Genomic DNA, 16,230 nt, shown 5'->3' with positions numbered 1-16,230 from the left:
CTCTAGGACCGTTGCGCCCTTGTCGACGATATTCGTCAGGTCGGCCATGGCGCGGAAGCTGATTTTTCCCCGTAATAAGAAGACCGAACCCCTCGACAACAAGAGATCCTAGCCTTGCCCTTGACCTCTTTTCAGACACCCGAAGCGTTGGTTTACCACTTGGTCATTGGCTGGCAGGAGCCATGTATAGCCAAGTCTCGACATAGATATCTGTAAAAGTCGCCGTCGGACCAAGATGGACGCTACGCCCAACGCCGGCAACCCTATCGTGGCATTGGCTGCTGCCATCATCCATGCGTTCCTCTACATTCTCAGAGCTATACGAGTGATCGTCGCATTCGTTACTATAACGATACCCACGTGAGAAGAATCTCTCGTGCGTATCAGACGTTACGGTGGGTACTGATGTTGCCTTCTTTGTTTGTCCTCAGCTACGTGGTTCGGATCCTCGGCTATAGCTTGACCTTGCAGCTGGACTTTACCAAGCTCGTCGCCTTGACATTCCTGCTTGGTGCTGGAGTAGCTTTATGGATACGATACCGAGTCCTAAACAAGTATAGTGAGCTCAAGGAGCCTCCGTAAGCCTCAAGCCTCCATGTTGTCGAAAAGTGCGCTAGCTGATCCTCAAGCCTGTTTGGAAAAGGCTCGCTCCTCCCGATTCCCACTTGCTCAACCCGGACCTCACTATCCCATCGGATTTCGGTCGCTCGACCGCCTTTCACAACTACCTGGACGAGTTCCTAGCTGCAATTCGGATCTTTGGATTTCTGGAAAAGCCCGTTTTCCACGAGCTGTCTCGACACCTGCAGACTAAGCGTTTGATAGCAGGGGAGACCATCTCGCTCGACGCAGATGACAAAGAAGGTTTCGTCTGCGTGGTAGATGGAAACGTCCAAGTGTTTGCGCATTCGGCGGGGAGCGGGAGCCCTAGTCCAGAGAGCCCTTACAATGGGTATCAGCTACTGAATGAGGTAGCTACTGGAGGAACCGTCTCGTCACTCTTTACTATCCTCCGACTATTCACAGAAGACGTGAAGCTCAGCTGGGAAGGAGAAGGATTACAAGAATCAGAACATCCACATCGATCCGTTCCCACAAGCGCAGGCGCTCGGTCCGATGACGGTCTCGGAGGGATCTCCGCACCAGAGTCTTACGAAGATGTCAAGCGGACAGAGTATAGCCAAAGTCCTTATGTCCGGCCAGAAGGCAGTATTAGCCAATTGGACCTCTCTTCAAGCCGGTCAGAATCGGATCATACCGAAGGTCCTGCCCAGCGATATGGTAATGTGGCGGAATCTCCCGTTCAAGATCCTATCGACCGAATCGCGAGCGGCGGGCAGCCTTTCCGAAATCCGATGTCGGCTGTGACTTCGACTCATTCCGAGGCCAACTCGCGTTTCAACGGAACTGCAAAGTCGAATCAGGGTCGTCAGAGGCACACCACCGCTGCTGGAGATCGACCTGCTGTGATTGCGCGAGCTACGGTGGATACGACTTTGGCGGTGATTCCTTTCGAGGCTTTCACCAGGCTGCGTCACAAGTTCCCCAAAGCGACCGGGCAAATCGTTTCGGTCATCTTGACTCGGTTCGCCAGGGTAACATTCATGACAGGTCAGTTTTGTCCCAAGGATGCTGTTCCCAGGGTTAACGTATGGTTGACCTTTCGTGCCATTTTCAGCTCATCGCTACCTTGGTTTAACCAGAGAGATTTTACAGGCTGAGGATCGATTGAATACGCTGGTGTCATATCCGTTACCTCCCGCGTTCTATGAGCAAGGAGGGATGCGTAATCTTAGAGAACGGTTCCAACCGGAACTACGAACCTCGCCCAAGCCTGCTCGTAAGCAATCGACCGATGGATCAAGCAACCCTGCGGTGACCCCAGCCAGTCGAGCCCAGACCGTTCTTGGCAAAGACTATTTCAACTTTAACCCGGAGGCATTGAGCAACAACAAAGCGCCATATATGGCAGCCGGGACTGCGAGAACAAGCACGAACAGCAAACTTTCCATGAGTCCAGTTCAGCAACCTAGACCTGTCACCAACAGGCAAGAAACATATCAGAAGCGCGATAATGTGCGCAAACAGGTCGGCGCTGGGGATCTATTCAGCATGACCTCAGCCATGGGCGATGATGACGAGGCCTATTACCGGCCGCAGTCTCGCACGCCCGGTTTCAGCCGTAATGATACGTGGCAAGCTAAGACTCCTGGAGTATTGCGCGGCACCTCTTCCAATACCATGGCCCGTCGCAAGAGGAGCAAGCACGGATCGACCACTGAGAGCCTGAACGAAGAGTTCGACCTGAAGGAAGCCGTGATGACGTCGATCGCCGAGTCGATCGGGTTAATTCAGGCTCCAAATACCGAGTCGGCACTTCCTTCAGGCGCAGACTCGATAGCGATGTCGACCCCGACGTCGCCCCTGACGTTTGGCCAGAAGGGTCGTCGTGGACCGGGGTCGGCTTCGATTCGTTCCCCATTTGGCGGATTGTCTATGCTCGACATCACTCGAAGCCAGGCGTCTACCTTGGGAGGACTGCAGGGGGAAGAGAATGCGAGTCATACCGGGACTGCTGCGGAGAGTACAACGGGCGGCGTGGAAGACCTCGAAAACGATGTGCAGATCCTATACTTCAAAGCGGGTAGTGTATTGGTGAAAGAAGGTGAAGCGAATGCCGGCCTGTGAGTTCCGCCTTGAGCTACCCATCTGAGGTCAGCCACACTGAAGATATGGCATGCAACAGATTCTTCGTAATCGATGGCTTCCTTGACGTCACAATAACCTCGACTGCTCAAGCCGATGTCGACTTCCGCATGGAATCAGCCCCCAAAGGCGACCAGGAACTATTGTTCGAGATCAAGGTAAGTCAGATCACCGATCCGTAAGGTCGTAATGCTGAAATCGATCATTCGCAGCCTGGTGGAATCGCTGGCTATCTCGCTGCGTTGAGCAGTTCCGAATCTTATACCACTATCCGGGCCAAGACGGACTGCTATGTCGGCTTGCTGCCGCATCAAAGCTTTGAAAGGCTCCTTGAACGCCGGCCAATCGTATTGTTGACGCTCGCCAAACGATTGACGTCGGTGCTTTCACCTTTAGGTAAATATTTGCCGTTATATCTCGACAGCAGCGTAACTGTCTCTGAATCCCATGTCTGCCAACAGTACATCATTTGGACTTAGCGCTTGATTGGACTCAGGCTGCCGCAGGACAGGTAAGACATTAGGTGGAGACCAGGAGGAGCATTGGCGCTCAACCAAAAATGAAATTGCTAGGTTCTGTACCGTGAGGGTGATAAAAGCGATTCGTTCTACTTCGTGATTAGTAAGTGCGCTGCAATTACCCAATGATCTCACCGAGCTGACCCGTCACTGCAGGTGGGCGTCTCCGTACTCTGACCGAGTCGTCAAGCGGAGAAGTCAAGATCATGGGAGAGCACGGTCAGAACTCGATCATTGGCGAACTCGAAGCCATTACGGGAAGCAAAAGGTCTCATACGGTGCACGCCATCAGAGAGTCTGAATTGGTACGTATGCCAATGGCCTTGTTCAACGCCATCTCTACGCAACACCCCGCAACCACAATCCGCTTTTTGCGGTTGATCGCTTCACGGGTACGAAAAGCTGCCGAACCCATTCAGAACCGTACGGCCCAATCAAAAGCAAACGCTACGTCAACCAACCTCAACCTCAAAACCATCTGCGTCATGCCGACAACGCGCAATGTCCCGGTCGCCGCATTTGCTGAGCGACTGAGAGTGGCTTTAGAGGACATTGGTGCTCCAACGGCATATCTTGATCAAGCTACTGTCATCCGCCAATTGGGCAAGCATGCTTTCACCAAAATGGGGAAACTCAAAGTGAGCGGCTGGCTCGGAGAGAAGGAGAGAAAGTACAAGATGGTCCTCTACGTAGTAGACACCCCCGTAACGAGTTCTTGGACAATGACGTCGATCAAGCAGGTGAGTCGTATCGGTATCTGGGGTTGTATCGATATATATGTTGAAAGGAAGCCACATTTCAGGCGGATTTTGTCTTGCTTGTCGGCATGGGCGATGAGCCTAGTTTGGGGGAATACGAGAAGTTCCTCCTAGCTTCGGGTACTACCGCTCGTAAGGAGATGGTGCTGCTCCATCCCGAACGATATGTTGCACCAGGATCGACACGACGTTGGCTGAAAGTGAGGCAAGCAGTTCATGCTTATGATCAGGTCTCGGCTGACCATATTGCTCGTCAGGAACGGCCGTTTATTACTGGTCATCATCATATCGAACTTCCAGGAGTCGTTGTGCCGAACAAGGGCGTGCCCTTCGTGCACGACCCAGCTGCAGTCGTGGCTTTCAAGCATCTGCGAGAAAAGGTCGAAACCAGGATCAAGAAATATCGGTTCCGACCATCTGAGAGACCCCGTCGACCGCCGCATCTCAACGATTTCGCCCGGCTGGCTAGGAGGCTCTGCGGCAAGAGTATCGGATTGGTACTAGGGGGAGGCGGAGGCAGAGGCATATCGCACCTCGGCATGCTAGAAGCCCTGGAGGAGATGCAGATTCCCGTCGACGCTATCGGCGGCTGCTCGATTGGTAGCTTCATCGGTGGGTTGTACGCTCGGGAGGGGGATCTGCTATCCACTACCGGGCGGACAAAGCAGGTCAGTATGGATGGAACAACGCCCGGAAGGACCCGTGCTGATTTGCAGAGCATCTTTACGTAGTTTGCGGGACGCATGTCGTCTCTCTGGCGAATTCTTAGCGATCTGACATATCCATTCGCTTCGTATACAACGGGGCACGAGTTCAGTGAGTTTACATATTCGAGCTGGCGGTGTACCTCAAGCGGAGCGGCTGACCAAATCTCACGCTCTTCACAAGATCGGGGTATCTGTAAGGATTCATGCCTCCCGTTCCGTCGATAACGAAAAACTGAATGCGACTTCGTTGCCTTCAAACAGATAAGGCGTTCTATGATCTTCATATCGAAGGTAAGCCCATCAGACATGCGGCCCAGTCGAGACTCGCGCTCATCCGTACTGCCTTCACCTAGATATGTGGATCCCTTACTTTTGCAATTCGACCAACATCACGCATTCTCGACTGGAGATCCACCGCACCGGCTATGCCTGGCGATACGTTCGAGCCAGCATGACATTGGCGGGTCTCTTGCCACCGCTGTCCGATCGAGGCAGCCTGCTCGTCGATGGTGGCTACTTTTCCAACCTACCGGTGGCCGAGATGATCTCTGAGCTGGGCGCCGTAGATATCATCGCCGTTGACGTGGGTTCGATCGACGATACTTCTCCGCGACATTATGGAGATTCCGTCTCTGGTTGGGCTGTGCTGTTCAGCCGGTACGCAGTTTCATTTCGGAGCCTCTCTATTCCTGGGACGCGATAAAAAAAGCAAAACGCGGGAGCTGATCCCGTCGATCGTTTTTCGTTTCGCAGTCTCAACCCGTTTTCGAAACGTTCCGTCTTGAGCATGACCGAAGTCAACGGCCGTCTTGCCTAGTGAGTCATGGAATCTTTGACACACTCGGCTGCCCACGAATATTGATCTGTTTCATCATGTGCAGTGTGGCGTCCGCCACGACATTAAACGAAGCGAAAAAGACCCCTGGATGCCTTTACTACGCCATGCCGGTGCAACAGTTTGAAACGCTCGGCGGGTTCAGCAAATTCAATGAGGTTTATGCCGTCGGACTCGAAGCGGCGCGAGAAGTCTTGAAACAGTGGAAGGCTGAAGGGAAATTGCCTACGGGGTTGGTGGACGACGTCCAGGCCAAGAGTCAGGCGGTCAAGCGCGGGACGAGGTTGAGGTTAGTCATGTTAGGCTTCGAACGCTTTGACAGTTGTGGTCAAGGAGCTATCCTTGCTGATTCACGAGATTTTCTCAATGTCTTGACAGGAGGATGTCTATCTGAGCTGTCTTTGAAGTACACTGACCTGTCCATTAATAGGGAAGAATGCACGTGGCTCTTTAACATCTCGCCTACATCAATAGCCTGTAGATCATAGACCATGGAGAGAGCAGTCCTTTCGGGCCTTTCAATACTATACCAACTTTGCTCGCTATCAGTTCTTTATGGATCATTACAGCTTAGCGGAGAGCTAAAATGAAAAGTCGCTCCAGCTGATGTCCCTACCGCCATGTTCACTATGCTCTTGCGCTCTTGGGTTTCCCGAGATTTTCTTGGCTTCCCTTGGGTTTGGGTTGGGGTATGACACCGCATGGGTCCTCTGATCCAATGTCGCGCCCTAAACCCTCGCTCCAGGGCCGGACACGCCTTCGGTTGGGCTTTTCGCTTCGCAGCTCAAACGCGTCACAGATCACGCTTTCGGCTGCTCGGTGGTGTGGATGATGTCAAACGGTTCGCGGTTCAACGGACCGGTGTACGAACCAAGAAGGGGACTGCTACAAGAAGTATCCAGCACGCAATCCCCTGTGCTTGCGTATGCATGATGAGGTTGTCGCTCTCAACACCGGAGGCCTGAGAGGATCAGAGGTGTCGCTGGGATCTCTCGATCTGATGATCTGTATGGAACGTTCGCTCGAAGCACAACAGCGTTCCTGTTTTGTTGTTCTCCTTCCGCCACCCGCGTGGGACAGATCCATCTACGCCACGTTTTCATCTCGGGGGAAACGACCGAAGATTTCGAACGATCGGATACAAAACACGCCCAGAAGGGAAAAAAAAAGGTTCGATAGGCGGGCGGGAGAAGAGGACGGGACCGTTCTTCCGTAACTTGCGCGAACGTGGGAGGGGGGAGATCGATTTCCCCCACACCTTGTTTTTAGGACAAGGGTACAGCCCCTGCTCTGCCAGCTGCCGGCGTTGTGGTGTTTTTAGCGAATCAGAATCCCGTACGGGATTGGCTCGGTGCTGTGGGTCTGGGGTCTGAACGACCACAAGCACCGACGGAGAGCAAAATCCATCGGCAGGGCCGGAGAGAGGGAGAGATTTCAGATTGCATGACGCTTGGGCGAGATTCCGCACGAGAGAGAGCGAGGGGGAAGGGAGGGCGAGCGCGCGGGTGACAGAAACCCAGCAATAGAAAGGAGAGTCCAAGAGTGGGTTGTGGATTTCGATGATATAGCAACGAGCGGACCTGCGATCTCTCGTTGAAGCAGAAAGGAACCTGCCACACTGAAACAGCTCGTCAAACGTTTCGAACATGAACCGACGGTGAAACCCTTTCTCATTGGACCTACGTATCCCCCTAGCCTTCCTCACAGCCAATCACTCACCGTGTCGACGAACGCGGATCCAAATTGGCGGCAACAGCAGGAGCAGCAGCAGCGCGTTTGTTAGAATAATGTCCATCAAAAGAGAAGTTGAAGATGGAAATGGTGGTGATGATGGAGTCGTAGGAGGTCGTGGTGACTGCGGATCACCAACGACATCGCATCGACAGAATCCAAAGGAACATCGCAATCATCAAAGGTACACGGAAGTCTTTCTATCCAGTCGCGGAGACGAGTCTTGCAGCGAATCCGACAGCGACCGCGAGGATCTCCAGAGCGAAGGCTCCACTTCCTCTCATACCGTCGACGAGACCAACATTCACTTGATTAGCGGCCAACTCGGAAAGTTCGTCAACGACATGTCACCTCATGGTACCCCTACCGAGCCCATCATCTCGCAGCTCCGTAATCGAAGGTCGTCCTCCATCTCGACTCGACCCTCAGCCTGGGAAAACATCAACGACGCGACGGGCAGCATCAGTCGAGGCGTCGGTACGGGTCATCAGCGTAACGGATCCCATTCGTCGGCCGTCATCCATTTCGCACCAGAAATCGAATCTACTAGACCTAGCCTTTCGATCGATGTCAATCCTCCATCACGAGGTTCCCTGCGAAACAACTCTGGACGAAGACCACCTAGACGAGGCTCTTCCTTGAACTCGACGACGACACCCAACGGCCAAACTGTACCAGGGTCGTCGAACCAACAGGCCCATCATCATTCCTTGCATCATCATCAGCAACATCAGCACCACGACAATCCATCTTCCTTTGGACCGACACTCACTTTTACCGACGAACCCGAGTCTCTGGGATCCCCTTTCTCTCCCACCAACACCATGTTCCCTCCATCATCCTCGTCTCAATACCCTCATCGCAAACAACACCACAAACGCCCGACCACGCCTGATTACGACAGCGATGGCGAGTACAGCGAAAACGTTTCGTACGCCGGAACGCGACCTTCGTCAAGGAGGACGAGCATCCAGTTGCATTTCCAAGAACCTAGGTCCAGGCGGTCTAGCGTGACGCAGAAGAGCCACACTCATGCTCACGCTCCGTCCCCAATTCTGGGGGGTCCGGGGGCGTCCCGCTGGAACGGGTCGCAAGCTGGTACGCCATTGACTAGGCAGTACAGCCGGAACTCGAACGGGTTGAGCAGGAAGGGGAGTATCAACTTTGTCACTCCGTCCTTACCCTCGCCTGGTGGGTTCAGGAATGCTAGTGGTGCAGGCGCAGTTGCTGGTAGCAGCACCGGAGGTGGTACGGGCTCGGCCAGGAGGACTGGATCTCGGTCTAGACGTTCGTCCTTGTTTGAAGACGACAGGGACGATTCGCGGCTCACTTGGCAGTGGGACCAACACGCTCGACGGGCAACAGGAGAGTCGGCCAAGAGCAGGAGGTATACCATTTCGGATCGGTATCCCGACGATTGGCGAGGTCGCGTGCGACGAGAAGACGAGGACGACGACGAGGATGACGAGGAGAGCAGGTCGACCAGCCGAACGGACGGGGAGGACGTCGGTTACCCTCCAAGCGGGAGGAGCGCCGGCAAGATCTATTCGACGCCCGTCCCCGGTTCGTCGACCTTTACCGTCTCTCGCGGCGGACGGGGTCGATCGAAATCCACCTCGTTCTCCATCTCCACCTCGGTGAAAAAGGGCCCATCCAACGTCCGAAGGAACATCTTGATCTCGTTCTTGGTCATTCTCGGACTCTTCCTGCTCGGGACTGTACTCGTCCTATCCTCGATCCAGAGGTACCTTTACATTCAAGACTGGGCTTACTTGACCGAGCTCGAGCTGGGAGGTTACAACGAAAAGACGGCTGGAAGGATCGAAGAGTTTCAGCAGGAAGGTCCGGCGCCCAGTGATGAAGACGGTGCGGACATTAGTGCGGACTGGAAGGTGGAAGCGAGTGGAGCTATTTGGGGTGCGCAGGGTAAGGGGACGGGGAGTTATTGGATGCGGAACGATTGGGATGGACGGGTACGGGAGACGGATTGGGATCGATTGGGCAATGTCACCAACCTGTGAGACGAGCTCAGGAGAACTCGAAGAAATCAGAATCTGACGCTCTATTTCTTCTCGCAGTCCCGGAGAATCTGTCCCTCGTCTCATTCATCAGACTTGGAAATCAGACGTCTTGCCCGAAAAGTGGAGGAAAGTCTGGAAAGCTTGTCGGGAAGGCATGCCAGACTAGTGAGTTGAGGGCTCGTGTTCACCTAGTTAGGCATCTTACTGACTTTTCTGCGACTGGGTTTTCCTTCAGCGAGTACATGCTCTGGACAGACGACACGTCCCGCAAGTTCATCGCCGAAAAGTACCCGTCATTTTTGGCGACTTTTGATGGCTACGAGTATCCCATCCAGAGGGCGGATGCCATTCGTTACTTGTGAGTGTCGTCAGATCAATTCGTCACTCCGGTTCGGCTCAGGGAGGCTCACTGCGGGACATATTGTCCTGTCGTGCAGCGTTCTTCATTACTACGGTGGTGTCTACATGGACCTGGATATCGGCTGCAAGCGCCGTTTGGACCCTCTCCTCCAGGGCGACTGGGATGTCATCCTGCCCAGGACCAAGCCCGTAAGTAGCGGGCGTGCGGAACGCCCCTCTATAGTGACAGGGCATCGTGGCTTATCGCAACTAATGCATTCTATAGGTCGGAGTCTCGAACGATTTGATGTTCTCGTCGAAACGCAGCTCATTCATGGAGGCCACCATCCACGGTCTGATCGCATTCAACCATAAATACGTGACCAACTACCCGACGGTCATGTTTTCAACAGGGTAAGTGCAGTCACCATGTGGAAAAGCGACACGAACAGGATGGCTGATCTATTGTTCGCCGTCCTCTGCAGACCCATGTTCTTGTCTGTACAGTATGGCTTGTACACATCCGCCCACCCCTTGACACCGGGTCATCCTCGAGCCGACGTACGGATCCTCCCAAAATCCTTGTACGGCAAGAATGCCAAGGCAGGCGAAGCGCCTCATTCTTTCTTCTCGCACTTTTACGGATCCTCCTGGCACGCCGACGACGCCGGATTCATCGTGTTCCTCGGTACAAGCGGGAAGATCGTCTTTTGGATCGGACTGGTCGTCTTCATTGCTGGTGGACTTAGGTTCCTCTGCAGCAACAACCGGACCGCTCGATCGGGACGACGAAGCCTGAGGAAGTTCGTCATGGCGAGCACTGGGTACAGGTCATACCACATGGTATCGATCTTGCCCACGAGCGAGTCTCACGACGGTTCTCGAACGGCTTCGCCCTCGGTCTCGAGCGTGGATACGGACGAGAGCGATGGGGATGATACTTCGAGGATCATCGAAATGGTCAAGGCCATCCCTGCGATGCTGTTACCCCAGCGTCAATCGAAACGGGGTCGTGCCCACAATGACCGCTCGAACGGCATGTTCTTTTACGTCCCCAACATCGCTGGAGAATCGAGCAGCCGTCATGCTCGATCTGCATCTACTGGCTCGGTCCCAGCCACGACTGGCGGACCTCGACGATTTTCATCGTCTGGACGAACCAACACCGTCAATGGCGTACCCTACACCACCACCTCTACCAGTCTGCAAGACAGCGTCGTCCCCGAACAAACTGAGGACGAATCCGATCGATCGCCCTCTCCTCGGCTTTCGGTCTTGAAATCCCTCGACTGGATGAGCTCGCCCGGAGGTAGTCCCGCCCCGCCACCATACAATACCCTAGACAGCAAACAATCGGACGTGGAATAGAGCCAAACATACCCAAATCGATACCCACGCATAACGTCGAACATAGAACGAGTTTACTCACCCGGCCTTGATGCCACATAGTCTCTGCGCGGCGTGGTTCTGATCGTCGACGATACCTGTATTTTGTATGACTTTTAACGACTTTATTTTACGATGCTATGGATATTGGCTTCGACGTTGGTCAATCAGAGAGGGTTTGGAGATCGTCTTGCGTCACGTGATGCGGTCGGTGGCCATGAGTAATACCAGTCCCGAGCATCGTCTAATCAGCCCCCACATCGTACACAACAACATCATCCTCATCAACTTTGATCTTTCCAAAGCTTTCCTGGGTAACTGTTGCACGAACCAACGCACCACGACCGATATAGCTAAGCGGTACTCATATTGCCTTGCGGCAAGACTCGCGGCGATCGGTCCTGATACTGCCTAATACAGATCAGAGATCGAGCATCCCGTAAGAGCTGTTGTGATCGATAGCTCTGCAACAGCCCGGTAGCTGATTGCCTTGTTCCAGTATAGGTATACAGTCCTGTTACATCCATTTCAAGGAACACGCATCGTTCATTTGGTCAGTGTCTTTTGAAGAGATCCTCGTGATCTCACGAAGACGGATAGCTGACCATTACATCTTGGGCTCAGCCACAAGCGGTTATCCGTCACGACTCCTTACGATTCAAGCACGTTTTGGTCCTAGCTTGGGCACTACGAAATAGTACAAGATTTGCGCAACGACCTGCTGCGATTTACGAGTAAGTATGTAAGTGATAGATTTCGGTCGATATGTCTGTTGACAAACATTTACCGTTTATTCCACCTGCACGCATTCTTCTCTCAGAACATACTACGCAAGTTTTATCTGGGTCTCATTCAACTACAAAACGACTGGTCATAGACGACCTGAAGGTAAGCGTTGAAGCGTAGATGTGTATACGTAATGTTATAAAAATGTTTCTAATTTGTTTTTCCGGTCTCTCCACCTCCAGACGATCCCACACGATGACCTCCCTCTTGGATATGCCACTGGAGCTGCTGGTCCAGATATCTACCTATGTCACTACTCCTGATCTCAGCGCCCTACGACTCACCTGCAAACAACTGGAAAGGTCGTTGTGGGAATGGTTCGCCGACGAGTTCTTCGTCAAGAAGCAATTCATGATCACGCATCCGTCTCTACAAGCTCTCGTCGACATATCTCGTCACCCGAGCCTTTCAAAGAAGCTCAGATATGTCATCATCAGTACCCATGTCTACGACATCAATGCTGTGAGAGGGTCGTTTAGGAATCAAAAGGCACGCGACATGTGGGTAATCGATCCGGCCGCAACCCCGTCTAGCCTTTTCCGTCTCAAACATCGTGTTCGCTGTTCTGTGTTGACGTTTCTTTCCTTCCAGCTACATGCGAGCTTCTGCAGACCAGGAATACTTGATGAAGAACGGCATACACCGTGAGATGTTGACCGAAGCGTTCACGAGTCTCGAGAACTTGGAGACGGTTGACGTCCGCGATTTCAACGCTTCACGCCAACGTGATGGGACCGACTGGAAATCGTGGGGTGTGACGACACTTTATGATCTTACTGGTCACCTTCCTGGCCTCTATGAGATCCACGGCATGAACGAGGCGTTTCTGGCGAACCTCTTCTCGGCACTTTTTTGCTCTCTAGGCCTTGCTGGACGGATCTTGCCGCGATTTCAAGTGTTGTTCCGCAAAGGCATTGCACTTCCGGATGCTGCATTCTTTCTGCCCGGATTTGTCTATCCGGCCATCCAGCCGGTCCTTCGAGAGCTCAAGGTCCTCCATTTGACAGTCAATCTTTCCGCCAACCAAACGGCACCGGAATGTTCTCGTCATCTTCGTCAATTCCTCATTTGTACCCAAGGCCTGACGGAACTGCGTCTCAATTTCCATAGGTCGGTCACCGGGGCCAACGAAGACTTTCTCTTTTGGATCGGCAAATCGCCAACCTCTCCCATGCAGCTTCCACAATCGACACAAACCGTTCACGATATTGTGCCCCCTGCCTCACTCTCCCACCTGAAGACGTTGGAACTAGGGTTCGCCCGAACAAGCCCTGAGCCACTGCTCAGCGCGATCAAAAAGTTCGCTCCCACACTTGAGAAACTCAGTCTGTGGCGAATCTCTTTCCCCACTCAGGATCGCCCAGGAGATTATGCTCAATGGACTCAGTTTTTCAGGGATATCTCCCTGATTCCTCTCCCCGCGTTGAGCCACTTGAAGCTTGGAGGTCTCTCCCACTATAGCCCAAATGGCATGATATACCATGATGTCATCGGCAGAGACAAGACTAGAATCGACAGGGAGTATTCAGGCGACGACATGTCGGGCTTCCTACAAGCTCTGGCTGATGAGATCATCGTCACGCCGCCGGTCGTTCGAAATTACTCTGCAGCGGATCTGGGAACGGACAGCGATGAGGAGCACGATGACGAACAGGATGACGAGGATGAAGACGATGAAGACGGGTCGTACAGCGACTAGAAAGTTGCCCTTCAGCGAACCAGATCGCGGCACGAACGGAACTTAGAGGGATAAAGAGCAAGGGTGATGGGTCAAAGCCAGAAGACCACGATCTGGCTCTTTGCCGGACACCGGGATATATGCGAGCCTTTTCGAAGCAAAAGATCGTCCGATGTAAACTGCAGTAGCTATTGATATACCCATTTACGCGAAAAGCCACTGGCGGCAAAGGGAGACCGTTCGACCACCATCTATTCACTTGCTGCAGGTCTAGAGTTCGTTCGACTCCTGTATCAACACGGCGGCGGGTTCCCAAGTCACAATGGCTGAGGCGCACATGGAGCAGCGTTTGAGAGAGTCTTCGTCGTGTCCAGGGAGAAAGCGCAAATTCTTGTCCTGTTAGGACGAACCATTTGATTCGGTTGCCACCCACCAGTGGATCGCTCGGCGATCGACTCTTTTTCAAGACCCATCCATCGTTGTCGCTTGACTGGTTACCGCTGGAATCAACGTGATCCTGAGCCTGGGATATATGGTCTTCATAAATTGAACTGTAGAGGTTGGGTGTATTTGAGTCAATCCCCTTCTGTTGGCGGCGGCTGAAAGCTGGTGCCAAATAATATCACCTAGCCCCGAAACAACGCAGTAGATTGACTGATTTTTATTTGACGAGATGCCGAATCACCGGAAGGCCTCAAATTAATTACGCTCGCCTGCAGCCCCGCGTCGAATTTGGCTATACTCAATCCATCGGTAGCCTAGTCGCTCCAAAGTCGCCGCACACGGCCAAACAAATCTCCCAACAAATGCGATTATCTGATTTCGTCCATGCAATGTAGCATACAGCGCTAGCCGTATCCATGTGTTATCAAGCCGCCTCCCAACCCGTCTACTACCCGCTTATCTCCTCCATAATCAAACAGACGCAGTCCGGCTAGAGTAAAGTCTCCCCCAGTGCCGCTCGTGCCAAAGAGCAACCTACCGCGACCGTCTCATTGACCGACTTGTCGTCACCCAGAGCCGGGTTGACCTCCTGTACGTCATGAAAGAAACGTTAGTTTGGGGTTTTCACGGCCGCGAGCGGAAAGCGAGACTAACCATAATATCCAGTCCGACGAGACAACCGGTCTCGGCGATCGCTTCGCAGATGTAGTGAGCTTCCCTGAATGTCAGACCGCCTCGTACAGGTGTTCCGGTACCTGCCCAACTGAAGTCAGTCTCGTGCCTTTGTGAACCGACAACCCTCCGGTCACACTCACTTCCGGCAACACTAGGATCACAAGCATCCACATCGAAACTCAAGTGAACCGGTCGTTCTCCCTTCGGGTTCACGTGCTTCAGAGCCTTTTTCACAACCTCGCCGACTCCCAATCGATCCACCTCGTGCATGGTGAAACACTTGATACCCAAGTCCCGCAAGATCTTCTTCTCCTCGGCGTCCAGGTCCCGAAGCCCGATATAAACGATATCAGAGGGTTTCAAGCAAGGTTTGATCCAGTCCGAGAAGGGGGCTACGTCGGTTCCGGGGAGGCCGAGGAGGAAGGAGATGGGCATGCCGTGGATGTTGCCGCTGTCGGATGTGGCGGGGGTGTTGATATCGGCGTGAGCGTCGACCTGGCAGGGATTAGCGTCATACGACTATGAGTATTTAACTCCACGTTGTGACCGAGAATCAAGGGAAACGACATACCCAAACGACACATGCATCGGGGTATTTGGCCTTGATACCCGAGACGGTCGCCATGGCCTGTCGGATCGAGCTTGTTCATAAGCACTCTTGACGGTTCCGGCTCTAACCCACTCCACACTGACCAGACTGTGATCTCCTCCCAAAGTCAGGGGCAATCTCCCCTCCATCGCATGATCCCTGATAATCTCCATTGCTCTCTGATTTACAGCGCTGACCAACCGAGGTTTCTTCATCTTCCCGATATCCGGATCGGGCAAGACCTCCCGTCCATTCGAAGCTCCGGGCTGGTTCGGGTTGATATAAGGGATATCGTCAAACTCGGCAGGGCCTTCGTAGTGCACGTTCCAGCCGAGTTCGGATAGTTGGGAGAGGAGGCCTCGTTCGACGAGAGCGTTGGGACCGAGGTCGACACCGGATTTACCCTGTCCGCCGCTGATGAAATTCAGTAAGCCTCAGTATTGAGATAGGCTTGATGTTTCGCAGATATGCCTTACCTAAAAGGACAGCCAACCACCTAGGAATAGCGAATATACCGATTAGCTCTCGCCTTTGTACTTTTTAAGCAAAGGAACATGACTCACAGCAACGGTCCCCGGACCCTTCAAGAACCTATGCTCGTAGGTAGGTCCCTTCTCATCCCTAAAGATTCTGCTCCTCCCGAATCCCTTGATAGTCTTTTGCAGACCTTCCTTGTTCCCATCCGTCTCGACCTTTTGCAAGTCGGCAGGGCTGAGTTGGGAATGCAAAGAGTTGCTGGAAGCGGTCGCCAGGATCCGCGAGGTGTGGAGGGAACGGTTGGTGACCGCCCGGCGCAGCGAGGTGGTTAGGATGTGAGGCATGGCGGTAGGCAAGAGGTGGTATACGTAGATGTATTATACTTGGGGGTATCGCTTATTGCCCTCCTACGACATCGATCATCAACGATCAACGATCAATGAATTGGATGAATTGACACGACCATCTGTATGATGTATGAACATCGCCAAATCCGATCGGATGGGCAGATCACGTGCAGATCTTGGTGTACAGTATGTTATACAATCGCCTTTGATATCCTTGTACATAGAGGTGTCGA

At 53.1% G+C, this 16,230-nt stretch overlaps 4 protein-coding genes across 4 annotated transcripts; 3 read left to right on the top strand and 1 right to left on the bottom strand.

The window, feature by feature from the left end:
• The first annotated feature begins 145 nt into the window (after positions 1–145).
• HD553DRAFT_307382 (lysophospholipase NTE1) lies at positions 146–6,138 on the top strand. The gene is made up of 18 exons (XM_046179411.1): positions 146–360; positions 432–578; positions 644–1,611; positions 1,679–2,684; positions 2,747–2,864; positions 2,919–3,102; positions 3,168–3,217; positions 3,279–3,327; positions 3,381–3,964; positions 4,027–4,182; positions 4,240–4,650; positions 4,714–4,798; positions 4,871–4,882; positions 4,951–4,980; positions 5,043–5,346; positions 5,443–5,505; positions 5,571–5,813; positions 5,903–6,138. The coding sequence occupies exons 1-18, from the start codon at positions 236–238 to the stop codon at positions 5,916–5,918; spliced, it is 4,551 nt and encodes a 1,516-aa protein (XP_046038516.1). The 5' UTR covers positions 146–235; the 3' UTR covers positions 5,919–6,138.
• Positions 6,139–8,758: 2,620 nt separating this feature from the next.
• Positions 8,759–11,158, top strand: HD553DRAFT_281908 (nucleotide-diphospho-sugar transferase). The gene is made up of 6 exons (XM_046178144.1): positions 8,759–9,272; positions 9,334–9,441; positions 9,512–9,634; positions 9,714–9,825; positions 9,902–10,029; positions 10,101–11,158. Exons 1-6 carry the CDS (start codon positions 9,205–9,207, stop codon positions 10,981–10,983), a joined length of 1,422 nt encoding a protein of 473 aa, XP_046038515.1. The 5' UTR covers positions 8,759–9,204; the 3' UTR covers positions 10,984–11,158.
• Positions 11,159–11,982: 824 nt separating this feature from the next.
• HD553DRAFT_340222 (uncharacterized protein) lies at positions 11,983–13,486 on the top strand (the record flags this gene model as incomplete). Its single annotated transcript, XM_046182521.1, has 2 exons — positions 11,983–12,287; positions 12,379–13,486. The coding sequence occupies 2 exons, from the start codon at positions 11,983–11,985 to the stop codon at positions 13,484–13,486; spliced, it is 1,413 nt and encodes a 470-aa protein (XP_046038514.1).
• Positions 13,487–14,247: 761 nt separating this feature from the next.
• HD553DRAFT_188684 (uncharacterized protein) lies at positions 14,248–16,116 on the bottom strand. Its single transcript, XM_046177003.1, has 7 exons — positions 15,737–16,116; positions 15,650–15,669; positions 15,278–15,587; positions 15,156–15,212; positions 14,725–15,079; positions 14,564–14,664; positions 14,248–14,498 (listed from the first exon to the last, which is right to left on the bottom strand). Exons 1-7 carry the CDS (start codon positions 15,992–15,994, stop codon positions 14,400–14,402), a joined length of 1,200 nt encoding a protein of 399 aa, XP_046038513.1. The 5' UTR covers positions 15,995–16,116; the 3' UTR covers positions 14,248–14,399.
• Between the last annotated feature and the right edge of the window lie 114 nt (positions 16,117–16,230).

The sequence above is a fragment of the Filobasidium floriforme genome (genome assembly GCF_021052385.1).
Source record: "Filobasidium floriforme strain CBS 6241 chromosome Unknown HD553scaffold_5, whole genome shotgun sequence".
Lineage (NCBI taxonomy): Eukaryota > Fungi > Basidiomycota > Tremellomycetes > Filobasidiales > Filobasidiaceae > Filobasidium > Filobasidium floriforme.
The sequence above is the reverse complement of the archived record's forward strand: the minus strand, read 5'-3'. Positions and strand labels throughout refer to the sequence as shown.

What these genes read in the sequence shown, in the direction of transcription:
- HD553DRAFT_307382 (XM_046179411.1), top strand. Translation starts at nt 236, where the DNA reads ATGGACGCTACGCCCAACGCCGGCAACCCTATCGTGGCATTGGCTGCT. An exon ending in GGTGAAGCGAATGCCGGCCT is followed by an intron (nt 2,685 to 2,746) that starts GTGAGTTCCGCC and finishes GGCATGCAACAG; the next exon opens with ATTCTTCGTAATCGATGGCT. An exon ending in CTACCGGGCGGACAAAGCAG is followed by an intron (nt 4,651 to 4,713) that starts GTCAGTATGGAT and finishes ATCTTTACGTAG; the next exon opens with TTTGCGGGACGCATGTCGTC.
- HD553DRAFT_188684 (XM_046177003.1), bottom strand. Translation starts at nt 15,994, where the DNA reads ATGCCTCACATCCTAACCACCTCGCTGCGCCGGGCGGTCACCAACCGT. An exon ending in CCGATGCATGTGTCGTTTGG is followed by an intron (nt 15,080 to 15,155) that starts GTATGTCGTTTC and finishes AATCCCTGCCAG; the next exon opens with GTCGACGCTCACGCCGATAT. An exon ending in TCGTCGGACTGGATATTATG is followed by an intron (nt 14,499 to 14,563) that starts GTTAGTCTCGCT and finishes CATGACGTACAG; the next exon opens with GAGGTCAACCCGGCTCTGGG.
- HD553DRAFT_281908 (XM_046178144.1), top strand. Translation starts at nt 9,205, where the DNA reads ATGCGGAACGATTGGGATGGACGGGTACGGGAGACGGATTGGGATCGA. An exon ending in CGGGAAGGCATGCCAGACTA is followed by an intron (nt 9,442 to 9,511) that starts GTGAGTTGAGGG and finishes GTTTTCCTTCAG; the next exon opens with CGAGTACATGCTCTGGACAG. An exon ending in GCGGATGCCATTCGTTACTT is followed by an intron (nt 9,635 to 9,713) that starts GTGAGTGTCGTC and finishes CCTGTCGTGCAG; the next exon opens with CGTTCTTCATTACTACGGTG.